General features: G+C 43.8%; 1 protein-coding gene across 6 annotated transcripts in view; it reads right to left on the bottom strand.

The window, feature by feature from the left end:
- The window catches only part of HELQ (helicase, POLQ like), a 187,628-nt gene that overhangs the window by 149,518 nt on the left and 25,187 nt on the right, over positions 1-12,923 (bottom strand). For all 6 annotated transcript variants that reach the window (XR_003856394.1, XM_029599498.1, XM_029599489.1 and 3 more), the window contains one exon: positions 10,361-10,561. Coding sequence is in view for 5 of the 6 variants with exons in the window: in XM_029599498.1 (XP_029455358.1) it covers positions 10,361-10,561 (201 nt within the window). In the remaining variant the exon portion in view is untranslated. The remainder of the gene's footprint in view (positions 1-10,360; positions 10,562-12,923) is intronic.

Below are 12,923 nucleotides of genomic sequence, written 5' to 3'. Positions count from 1 at the left end.
CAGCCGGTATGCCCAACTCCGCTAGGACATGTGGAATCATCGGCTCCAACTCATCTCTACCAAAGAGCCGAAGGACCCGAGGATCATCCCCTTCCACCGGGGCCACACGCTCGGAATCCTCATCCATGTCCGCCTGAAGCGGATCTGCCAGCGTCACCGCCCCCTGGTTCCCGGAACCGGACCCTTCCTGGACCACCCTAATCCGGGAGATCTCAGGAGGATCCGACCTAGGAACCCGCACAGGAAGAGAGGGCCCATCCCCAGGCCGCCCTGGAGGGGGCTAAGGATAAGAAGATAAGAACATGCCATACTGGGTCAAACCAAGGGTCCATCAAGCCCAGCATCCTATTTCCAACAGTGGCCAATCCAGGCCATAAAAACCTGGGAAGTACCCAAAAACTATGTCTATTAATAGCAGTGGTTATTATCTAAGTCAACTTAATTAATAGCAGGTAATAGACTTCTCCTCCAAGAACTTATCCAATCCTTTTTTAAACACAGCTATACTAACTGCACTAACCACATCTTCTGGCAACAAATTCCAGAGTTTAATTGTGCGTTGAATGAAAAAGAACTTTCTCCGATTAGTTTTAAATGTGCCACATGCTAACTTCATGGAGTGCCCCCTAGTCTTTCTATTATCCGAAAGAGTAAAAAACCGATTCATATCTACCCGTTCTAGACCTCTCATGATTTTAAACACCTCTATCATATCCCCCCTCAGCCGTCTCTTCTCCCATGTTATGCCCATGAGCATAGCTAAATAAGCCTTATATATTAGTAAAATAAAATCAGCCAAAAAAGGATGCTGGTCCTTTAAATTTTCCCGAGGGGGGGTACCCAAAAGAGCATGGAAAGCAGGAAATAATTCATGGGGAGACCCGGGCCAAAAATCCTGCGGAAATAACTGAGGAGGGAGATCCCCTCCCCCTGCTGAGCTGTCTGCATCAGCATCTAAAGCTCCTAAAATGGCTGCCGTTCCCACGTTCCGTGGGAGCATGCAGGCTGAGTATCACAAGGCAGCATCGGGGCGCCCGCACCACGGAACCGATGGGCCTGCATCCCCCTGCTGGCCAGCTGCACCCGCTGATGGGCCCTTGCCCCAGGGAAGACACCAGGAGCAGAGGCTATCTCTGGAGAGCCGTGCTGCCGGCTCCCCACAGGATTTGCAGGCTGAAGCGCGTGGCATCGCCACACTGAACGAGAAGGGGAAGCCGCGAAAATAAGCCCCGGAGTCTGGGAGGCCGAATAAGAGCAGCGCAGCGGCAAAAAACAACGCGTTCTGATTCTATATATATTTTTTTTTTTAATTCGCGATGGCCTCACCAGAGAACAATCCGCGGTTGTCTCTGGGCTGGGGAGGGGGGGGGGGGGGGGAGGGACCGGCCCACCGGTAAATCCCCTGTCACTCGCCGGCTGCTGCTCCTAGTACACTGGAATGAAGGGCAACGCACTCAGCAGGCCTACCACCGAGGAGAAATTACTCTGCTTTTTCAGCCAAACAAATTTAAAGGACTCCTGTCACTGCAACTCTTTTTTTTTTCCTTGATTAGAATCAATTAGCCAGGCCTGCAGGTTCTACCACCTTCATCTGCTGGAGACAGTGAAATATACTGAAGGGGCTGCAGGTGGCACATCCTACTTACAGGGGTGTCCTTCAAGTTTTTCTGTCTCCATCTGCTGGAAGAGAGGCATAACCCAGCAGTCTGGGCTGATCCGGGTATGTACAGGGAACTCATCTCTATGAAAAAAACACAACATAAGAACATGCCATACTGGGTCAGACCAAGGATCCATCAAGCCCAGCATCCTGTTTCCATCAATGGCCAATCCAGGCCACAAGAACCTGGCAAGTACCCAAAAACTAAGTCTATTCCATGTTACCATTGCTAGATCTATATGGCCCCAGCCTTGGAGGAATCTCCCCATCCTCCAAGGAATCCGGATCGGTTTCATCATCCGTGCGAGGGGAAGAGGGTAAAGCAAAATTGCTTACCTGTAATAGGTGTTATCCCAGGACAGCAGGATGTAGTCCTCACATATGGGTGACGTCAATGGACGGAGCCCTATCACGGAAAACTTTGTGTCAAAGTTTCTAGAAACTTTTGACTGGCACACTGAGCCCACTGAGCATGCCCAGCATGCCATGATCCCTCAAGCCACAGGGGTCTCCCTTTAGTCTCGTTTGTAGCAATAAGCATTAGCAAAAATAAAATAATAAAATGTTTCGGACCCAACTCTGCGGGGTGGCGGGTGGGTTTCGTGAGGACTACATCCTGTTGTCCTGGGTTAACACCTATTACTGGTAAGCAATTTTGCTTTATCCCAGGACAAGCAGGATGATAGTCCTCACATATGGGTGATTAGCAAGCTACAGGCTAAGTCATCATTGTGCTGGACCAACAGGGTACAACTTGTGCAACAAGCACAACAACTGGTGTACTGTTGGAAAAAATGAGGCAGCCTGAAATCACAGCAGGTTGGATGTGGTAGGAGTTGGGATTATATTGGAAATAAGACAGATTGTCCAAAGGCTGAATCTTGTCGTCCTTCCTTGTCCAAGCAGTAATGGGCTGCAAACGTGTGAAGAGAGCGCCATGTTGCAGCCTTGCTTATGTCAGCAATCGGTACTGAACGGTAGTGTGCTACTGAGGTTGCCATTGCTGTGAGTGCGCCTTTACTCATCCCTGGAGAGAAAGGCCTGCTTTTTCATAGGAGAAGTCTATACAGTCTGCTAGCCAGTTAGAGAGGGTTTGTTTGCCCACTGCCCTACCCAGTTTGTTTTTGTCAAAAGAAATGAAGAGCTGGGAGGATTTCCTATGGACTCTAGTGCGACCTAGATAATACACCAGCGTGCATTTACAGTCTAAGGTGTGTAAAACTCTTTTGCCTTGGTGAGAGTGAGGTCTTGGAAAGAAAATGGGCAAATTTATAGACTGATTCAAGTGGAAATCTGTAACCACCTTGGGAAGGAATGTAGGGTGAGTACAGAGGACCACTCGGTCATGTAGGAACCTGGTATAGGGTGAGTATGTTACAAGTGCTTGTAACCCACTAACTCTTCTAGCAGATGTAATACTACTAGGAAGAGAATTTTCCATGTAAGAAATTTAACATTGCAGGAATCTATGGGCTCACAGGAAGAACACATGAGCCCTGCTAGTACTACATTAAGGTCCCATTCTGTGACTGGTGGTCGTAATGGGGGTTTAAGTTGAATTAAACCTCTCATAAACCTACTGACAAGGTGTTGCGTTGAAATCGGGGCATCGCCTACTCCCTTGTGGTAAGCTGAGATAGCACTCAGGTGTATCCTAACTGACGAAGTCTGTAGACCAGAGTCAGAAAGGTGCCAGAGATAGTCTAATAAAGATGATGTGGGGCAGGAAAAAGGATCAATACTTTTCTGTGTGCACTTACGATAGGATTTTCCACTTACGATAGGATTTTCGAGTGGAAAGCTTTCGTGAAGCTACAAGCACTTGCGAGACAGTTGAAAGATTGAGTGGTTGCAGGATCAAGCTTTCAACATCCAGGCTGTGAGGGATAGGGATTGAAGGTTGGGATGGCGCAACCTGCCCTGATCCTGAGTTATGAGAGTGGGTGCTGTGCCCAGGTGAATTGGTTCTCTGATCGAGAAGTCAAGAAGTATGGGAAACCATACTTGTCGAGGCCAATAAGGGGCTATGAGTATCATTGACCCTTTGTCCTGTTGTAGCTTGACTAGTGTTTTGGTTATTAGCGGTGTCGGGAAATACGCGTATAAAAGACCTGAGTTCCAGGGGCGAGCAAAGGCATCCTTGGCTAATTGGTTTCCCTGTTTGTGCAGGGAGCAGAATTTGTCCACTTTGTGATTGATCTTGGATGCAAAGAGGTCCATTGTTGGTTGACCCCAACATTGTAATATCTTGGTCGCTATGAAAGGATCCAAGGACCACTCATGGGGCTGGAACTGATGACTGAGGCGATCTGCAACTACTTTGTGTATGCCTGCTAGATAAGTGGCCCGGAGGAACATGAAATGTTTTAGGGCCCAGTCCCAAATTTGTGTGGCTTCTTGGCAAAGGAGATAAGAGCCTGTACCCCCTTGTTTGTTCAAGTACCACAAGGCAACTTGTGTTGTCGGTTTGTATTAGAACAGTGTTGTGTGAAAGGCAGTCCTTGAACGCATAAAGCGCATAACGTATAGCTCAAAGCTCCAGGACATTGATTTGAAATGTTGCTTCGAGTTTTGTCCAAGTACCTTGAATCTGATGATTGTCTACATGCTCTCCCCAACCTAAGGTGGATGCATATGTAGTTAAGGTGACTTGTGGAACTGGTTGTTGGAAAGGTTGGCCTGTGAGCAAGTTGTTCGTGTTCGTCCACCAGAGGAGAAAGGATTGCAGTCTGTGTGTTATCTGAATTGGAGATGGCAGTGGTTGAATGGCTTGGAGCCATTGAGATCTCAATGTCCATTGTGTTATTCTCATGGCTAATCTGGACTGTGGAAGCCATGTGGCCTAGCAAAGTTAGGAACTGATGGGCTGTCGCCATTTTCCTTGTGCGCAGAGATTTCGCTAATCTGGAGAGTGTGTCTGCGCGGTCTTTTGGGAGGTAGGCTTTTGACATGGTGGTGTTCAATTCCGCTCCGATGAACTGTAGGAGGCGAGATGGTATGAAGTGGGATTTTTGGTAGTTGATTAGAAATCCCAACGAGTGAAGCAGATTGATTGTGAGCTTGGGAGAGTTGAGAGCTCCTTGTCTTGAATGGCTTTTGATGAACCAGTCATCCAGATAAGGAAAAACGTATATGCTTTCCTTGCATAAATGGGCCGCTGACACCGCTAGGCACTTTGTGAATACTCGGGGTGCCAAGGCAAGTCCGAATGGCAGGACCCGGTATTGAAAGTCTTGACGACCCACCAGGAAGCGCAGGAACTTGCGATGAGGAGGAAATATTGGGATGTGAACGTAAGCGTCTTGAAGATCCAGAGAACAGAGCCAATCTCCTGTTTGAAGGAGGAGAAATATGGTGCCTAAGGATACCATCCTGAATTTTTCTTTCCGTAGAAATTTGTTGAGATTTCGGAGGTCTAAGATGGGACATAGGCCTCCTGTTTTCTTTGGAATGAGAAATTAGCGGGAGTAGAATCCTCTGCCCTGCTGAGGTCGGGGAACTGGTTCTACGGCCCATTATATTATATTAATTATTATATATTATATATTATATATATTATTATATATTATATATATTATATCCATTATAACCTTGTGTTATAATGGATAGAACCCATTGATCTGTGGTTATGGATGACCAGCTTGTTAGAAAATAGGAAACCCGGCCTCCGACTGGCAAGTTTCGATTCGGGTTCATGGAGAGACTGCTGTTCCCTGGGATCACTTCAAAAACTAGATGGCTGGCCTGTCTGAGGGGGGAGGCTAAGGACTGGATGTTTTGTTCTGTCTTGATTTACCTGTTTGTGACGGTCTGGATGTTCTACCACGAGAAGGTGGTGGATAGTATCTACGTGGCCTGTAGAAAGGTTTCCTTGTATCCTTTCTGGAAGGTCTCCTTATAGAAGATGAAGTTTCCGCCGGTATCTGAAGAGTTGGGGTAAAGTCTCGCTGTGATCTTTTAGCTGGGCGACTGCTGCTTGCACCTTATCACCAAACAGGTTTTCACCTGTGCAGGGTAGATCTGCTAATTCTTCCTGAACCTCAGGCCTGAGGTCGGAAGCTTTAAGCCAAGCCCATCTACGAGCACTGATACCGGTTTCAAATGAATCATAGGCAGCACGGACTTCATGCTTTCCTGCTTCTAGACCCTTATGAATGATGGAGTTGAAAGAGTCCTGATGCTGTTGTGGAAGGGTTTCTGAAAAGTCCAGCATTTGCTTCCACAAATTCCGCTGGTATTGTGTCATATATAGTTGATATGAGGCAATATGAGATAAGAGAGAACCCTGGAACATCTTGCAACCTAAGGTATCTAGGAATTTTGTTCCTTTCCAGGAGGCGTGGAAGAATACGGTTTAATTCTTTTTTACCTCTTCTGCGCAGACTCTACCATCACCGACTGGTGTGGTAGCTGCGGCTTTTGAAATCCTGGGATATGCTGAACTAAATAGGTGGCATCTGTTCTTTTATTTACAGGTGGCACTGTGCATGGATGCTCCCAAAGACGTCTTTGGAGATCAACCAGAACCTCATGTACAGGTATGGCAACAATCTCTTTAGGAGCTTCAACAAATTGTAGGAATTCTAAAGTTTTATGCCTAGTGTCCTCTTCAGTGGCCAGCTGAAAAGGGATCATCTCAGACATCTCTTTTACAAAGTTAGAGAAGGAGAGATCTTCCAGAGGAGATTTCCTCCTTTCCTCTGGTGGTGACAGGTCAGATAAGATGCCTTCAGTCGAGGAATCGGAGTCTACATCCTCCCAGGTGTCCGAGAACATGTGTGGACGTGGACTAGCAGGAGGAATGGAAAATGGTATCTATGGAGACTTAGATTTTGATGGCTCCATCGATGATTTTTGTTTCTTTTTATATGGCATCAATGGTGGTGGAATAGGCATCGATGGAATTGGTGCTGGAATCGGTCAGTTCGATCCCGATAGGCCCGATGGTCCTAGAAGAGGCTGATCGGAATCGGAGGAGTCAGCTTTCGAAGAATCCGGAATCGGCACCAGTGGATCCGGATGTTTAATCGGTGGTCTTCAGCCTTGATGGCACCAGTTGAGTTGGCAAGGCACTGAGTAAGGAATCAAGCCGAGACAGTAACGGCTGAAGCATCGATGCTTCTGGAGTCGGTGGAGGTATGGGAACCAGCACCGGTGGATAGAGGTCATGGAGGGCATCGACTACTGCCTAGCAAATGAATCCATCCAGTTCCTCCCTGATAGCTGATGTGGACAGAGCAGCTATAGGGGGTGGCAAAGGAGGCAAAACTGGCTGCACCACAGGTCCCTGTGGGGGCTCAGTAAGCGGCACCGATGTCGGTGGGGATTGCCTTGGTTCCAGAGTCGATGGCACCATAGCGTCTTCAATCCTAGGCTTTTTAGCGGGTGGGTCAATAGGAATTGAACTCACCCCCAGATCGGAATTGGCGCCGGGCGGTTCCAGTCGAAGCCAATGACCATGCTTTTCACGGTGCTCTCATTTTTCAAGTACCAATGCCGACTTTGTTGATGCTTTCAATGGAGTTGGGGATAGCGGGTCCCCACTACCCCCATGCACCCGGCGTGTTTTAAGGATTACCTTTTTTGTTACTCCTGCCGGTGACGACTGTGTCGATGACGATGGAATGAGTTGGATATTGAAAAGGTGTTCCATTTTATCTAGATGGGCCCGTCTACCTTTAGAAGTCATCTCAGCGCACTGTGGACATGATGAAACCTTGTGTCCGGGGCCAAGGCATAGAACACATTCGATATGTGGATCAGTGATGGACATGGTATGGGGGCAATTCGGGCATTTTTTAAAGCCGGTTGCCATCGTGAAAGGCCGGTCAGCCGTCGACGGCCTGCGTCCACCGAAAAAATAAAGAGACGGTATTGACCACAAATATAAATTTTGTCACCGATCGATGGAAAAATTGATCCTGAGACTGGGAGACCCCAATGAGGGAATTTTTCTAAGAGAAATTATTAGTTTTTCCGTGAGAAAACACAGGGCTCCTTAACCGCGAGGCTAACTGCAGCGCGGAAAAAAGAAGACTGAAGGGAGACCCCTGTGGCTCGAGGGATCATGACATGCTTGGCATGCTCAGTGGGCTCAGTGTGCCAGTCAAAGGTTTCTAGAAACTTTGACAGAAAATTTTCCGTGATAGGGCTCCGTCCAGTGACATCACCCATATGTGAGGACTATCATCCTGCTTGTCCTGGATAAATACCGTCACCGCCACACTTGGCCTCTTGCATCCGCTTGCATTTTTTTTTTTTTTTTTTACACATCTACATCCACACCAGCCCAAAGGCTAGCTACTAGACCAAGGCCCTCATCTGAGGGACAACAGAAATCACCTCAGGAATTCTCAACTGAGAGAGGGACCATTTGGTATCACTGCAGGAGAGCAGGGTGAATTAAAATTTCCTTGTTTCTTTCTCATCTAAAACTTGAAGCAATCCCCAGTAAGGAGATGCAAGTCCACCATCTGCTGGAGACAGAGAATACTGGCAGGCTGTCACTACAGGAGTACACATACTGTGATGTCAGTTTGCTCCGTCACCATCTACTGACAGAAGTTCATAACCCACTGGTTCTGGATTCATCTGTCTGGACGCTAAGAAACTACATATTTTCTTAAAAACAAATACATGTTTCGTATATCTACATAGTCCATATACAAATGGGAATCAATATATGCATGTCATATGTATTTATATGGACCCACAAAACAAGAAGGGAGGCGATCTATGAAAGCCGTAATGGTATCAACAAACAAGATAGATGTCAGATGAAAAAGAAAGGCTTCTGAATGATAATGAGATTACCTGACTTGTTCAAGGATCTGAACATACATATATCATTTAGTTTGCAGGTTTGAACAGCGCCAGTCAATACCTGTCTGCAATAGATACTTCAATATATATGACTGTAAATGTAACATTTCTCAATTGTCTATTCACTCTGTGTGTGTCTTGGTCAATCTGATCTAATTTAACACGATTGCTTGGTTATCCATTATTTCTTATGGTGAATCAATACTACATGTACATGTGCACCGTTCGTTGCACCGAGCTAATGGCTCTCTAGCCTGCTTTGCTATTGTCAGTCAAACAGCATGTATAAACTCAAAACGTGGTAAGCCGGTGAGTCTATTTTTTTTTTTTTTTAAAAACATACTTCCATTCAAAACTAATTCTAATATATGTATGTTCATTTTCATTCAGAAGCCTCTCTTATTCACCTTGGGTAACATCGGTCTTTTTGGTTTTACTTATCCTTATGTGTGCAGTTTACATTAGATTTTACAATATCACGTATATAGCCATTTTAAATGATTTTTTGTGCTCAATATCAGCAACCTTTTTTTATGTCCATTTTATTCAGTGTTTTAGTTGTGTACCTTGCTCACTGATATGGTTGGTTTATTTATAATTTTTATCTACTTGATGTTCTTGTATTTATGATTTTTATCTGCTTGATGTTCTGTTTTAAATTAGTATGTGATGTCACCATTTTATTCGCTACTATTATTTATGTCTTTTTTATTCAGCATTTTATTTATGTAATGGTGTGTACCATATTTATGTTTTTATTTTTATGAATATGTGCATAAATATATATATATATTTATTTATTTATAGTTTTTATATACCGGGAGTTCCTATATACAATACATATCACTCCGGTTTACAAATAACAATAAGAACTACTGCCGGGGGCAGTTTACATGGAACAAATCTTGGAACAAATCAGAACACTTGATCTAAATAAATAGTAAAAATACTGAGTTCAACTTTAAGCATATAAATAAAGGCAATTGATAATCTTGTATATATATGTATATATGTACTGATATTTATGTATTTTATCATAGCCCCTGAGGCAGCCACTTGGGTAGTGGCGAAACTCGGCCTGAGTCGGGCATTTTTACATCTCCACTACAATAAATGCTTGTTTGTTGATACCATATGTATTTATATGACAGTTTCTAGACAAAAATTCTAATCCAATTTATCTTGGAGAACAATCTAACATGTTAACATCAAAGTGATGACTGCTATTATACAAAAAAATCTCATTGCTGAGGATGCAAGCCCTTTTGTTTCACTATTACAGAGACTAAGGGCCTCATTTTCCAGACGGATCGCATGCGATACCAAAATGGGGGCGGGGGCGGCCCCGGAAGAGGAGGAGTTGAGACGTAACCGGGGCCAACTCCGCGAAGATGCCGCAGACGACGAAAAGGTAAGGCCCTTTTCACGTCCTAGTTCGCGCCCAATAGCCAAACCTTCTATGGTGGCGCTATTGGGTGCGAAACCGGCAGCGATAGTACTGCGGCGGTGAGATCGCTGCCGGCTAGCGCAGGACCACCCCGTTTCGGCCCCCGCCCCTCATTCCATAAAGTATCGCAGGCCTGTGATACTTTAGAAAATGAGACCCTAAGGTACTTAGAAATGGAGATAGAACATTAAATCAAAAGAACATTTTACCATGTTTATGTTCACCTTAATCCACATTAACATGGGAAGACTGATTCTTTTCCTACTGTTCACTCAAACACTACAGGATAGCTACTCTAATTTAAATAAGCATGGTGTGGTTATCCAGTGGGTCAATACAGCTTAACTTCTATGCTGCTAATTCTGAGAGAGATTGCTAATGTCCACCAGCAGACTGAATATGTACAGCTGTACAAGTTTATTGGTACAAACCTCATCAATTACAACGAGCCCCAAATTGTCAATTCGCTCCGTTTCAATCAAGGAATTTGTCAGGCTGTGTCCCTTTTCAATTGTTGCAACATATACAGATTTTTTTCTTCTTCTTGTGATAGGGGGAAATCTGCCTTTACTTCCTGCATACTCTTCAACCAAGAAATCAAGTTCCACGCCGAAACCTGACAAACCACGAACCTACAAAAGCACAAAATTATAAAAATTTTTTAAAAGAGTCAAAACTAAAACAGGAATAAAATTCATTAACTACTTTTGTCCATACATGTCAGGAAAAGAATTTTAAGGCAAGATAAATGTGTATTTTCAGCCCAGATGTTAAAAATTCATCTGTAAGAAACAGAAATTAAGTAAGATTTTCTCCTTCTTTCTAGCTATTTTGGCACTATGCAGAAAAGAGTTCCAGCCTAGTGGTTAAGACAAAAAGCAGACGAGCAAAAAAAACCAGAGTTCAAATCCCACTTCTCCTAAACAAGCCTTGTGACCCTGGGCAAGTCACTTCATCTTCTGTTACCTCAGGTATTCAACTGATCTCTTTTGGAAAGGGACATTGTACCTGAATTCTAATAATGCTGTAAACATCCTTGAGTACCATTTGGAAAAGACAGGCTAAGAATTATTATACCACCTTTCAGAAACGTTTGATGGTAACAGGCCCAAACAACCCAGTCACATCTGTTGTATTCTTCTGTGTGGGTCTACAGAGAATATAAAGTTTTTCGAAGCTCCACATACAATAATCTAAGAGGACATGTTTTATGGCACAATGTACATGCCTTATTCAATATAGAATTTTTCCATAAGCACAGAACAAAAAGTCTTTTTTTTTTTTTTTTTTTTTTTTTTTAATAAAACCCTTCATTTATGCACAGATAGTAAGTTTGCTTACCATAAACTGTGTTTTCCGTAGTCAGCAGGATGAATTAACCATAAGATGTGGGTGACCTCATCCAGCAGCACTGATTGGACCTCTCTCTCATAGCTGGTACAGCTTTTTCTCTACTTAGCATTCTCACCAGACTTTGCCTCCTGAGCCCCTTCAGTTTATTTTAGAGCTAAGTCTAGCTAGTTAGTCCTTTCCAGGGAGGCAGGCGGGCAGATATTTAGTATGGTTAATTCATACTGCTATGTATGGAAAATATTTACAGTAAGAAAACTTGATTTTTCCATCAATAAGCAGGGCTGAATTAGTCCCAAACCGAAGGGTTGAAGAAGAGCATTTACTGAATAAGCAACCAGTCCCCACTGTGGAGAGCAGACTACTGGGTGAACAGGCTATGGAAAACTGCTTGTCCAAATTTACTGTCATTCTTTGAAAGATTGTCCAGACAATAATGGGACATAAAGGTGTGAACTAACAACCATGTTGCGGCTTTGCAGATGTCTTCAAGAGACACAGCAGATAAAAAAGATGTCTTCAAGAGACACAGCAGATAAAAAAAAAAAAAAAAAAAGAGAGAAAAATTGTTAGAAAAAAACTGAAAGGAGCAGCTACAAAAGTAAGAAGATGTGGTAGACCTGATTGACAAACTGAAGAGTAGTAAATCACCTGGACCGGATGGTATACACCCCAGAGTTCTGAAGGAACTAAAAAATGAAATTTCAGACCTATTAGTAAAAATTTGTAACCTATCATTAAAATCATCCATTGTACCTGAAGACTGGAGGATAGCAAATGTAAACCCAATATTTAAAAAGGGCTCCAGGGGCGATCCAGGAAACTACAGACCGGTTAGTCTGACTTCAGTGCCAGGAAAAATAATGGAAAGTGTTCTAAACATCAAAATCACAGAACATATAGAAAGACATGGTTTAATGGAACAAAGTCAGCATGGCTTTACCCAGGGCAAGTCTTGCCTCACAAATCTGCTTCACTTTTTTGAAGGAGTTAATAAACATGTGGATAAAGGTGAACCGGTAGATGTAGTGTACTTGGATTTTCAGAAGGCGTTTGACAAAGTTCCTCATGAGAGGCTTCTAGGAAAAGTAAAAAGTCATGGGATAGGTGGTGATGTCCTTTCGTGGATTGCAAACTGGCTAAAAGACAGGAAACAGAGAGTAGGATTAAATGGACAATTTTCTCAGTGGAAGGGAGTGGTCAGTGGAGTGCCTCAGAGATCTGTATTGGGACCCTTACTTTTCAATATATTTATAAATGATCTGGAAAGAAATACGACGAGTGAGATAATCAAATTTGCAGATGACACAAAATTGTTCAGAGTAGTTAAATCACAAGCAGATTGTGATAAATTGCAGGAAGACTTTGTGAGACTGGAAAACTGGGCATCCAAACGGCAGATGAAATTTAATGTGGATAAGTGCAAGGTGAAGCATATAGGGAAAAATAACCCATGCTATAATTACACGATGTTGGGTTCCATATTAGGTGCTACAACCCAAGAAAGAGATCTAGGTGTCATAGTGGATAACACATTGAAATCGTTGCATGTTGAGGCCACTATTAGGTGCCGCGGGTTGGACGCGCATTTTCCGCCCCTTACTGAATAAGGGTTATGCGAAAATACGCGTCCAAGGGCAGGTT

The sequence above is a fragment of the Rhinatrema bivittatum genome, chromosome 1 (genome assembly GCF_901001135.1).
Source record: "Rhinatrema bivittatum chromosome 1, aRhiBiv1.1, whole genome shotgun sequence".
Taxonomy (NCBI): domain Eukaryota; kingdom Metazoa; phylum Chordata; class Amphibia; order Gymnophiona; family Rhinatrematidae; genus Rhinatrema; species Rhinatrema bivittatum.
This window is presented reverse-complemented; position numbering and strand designations above follow the sequence as displayed.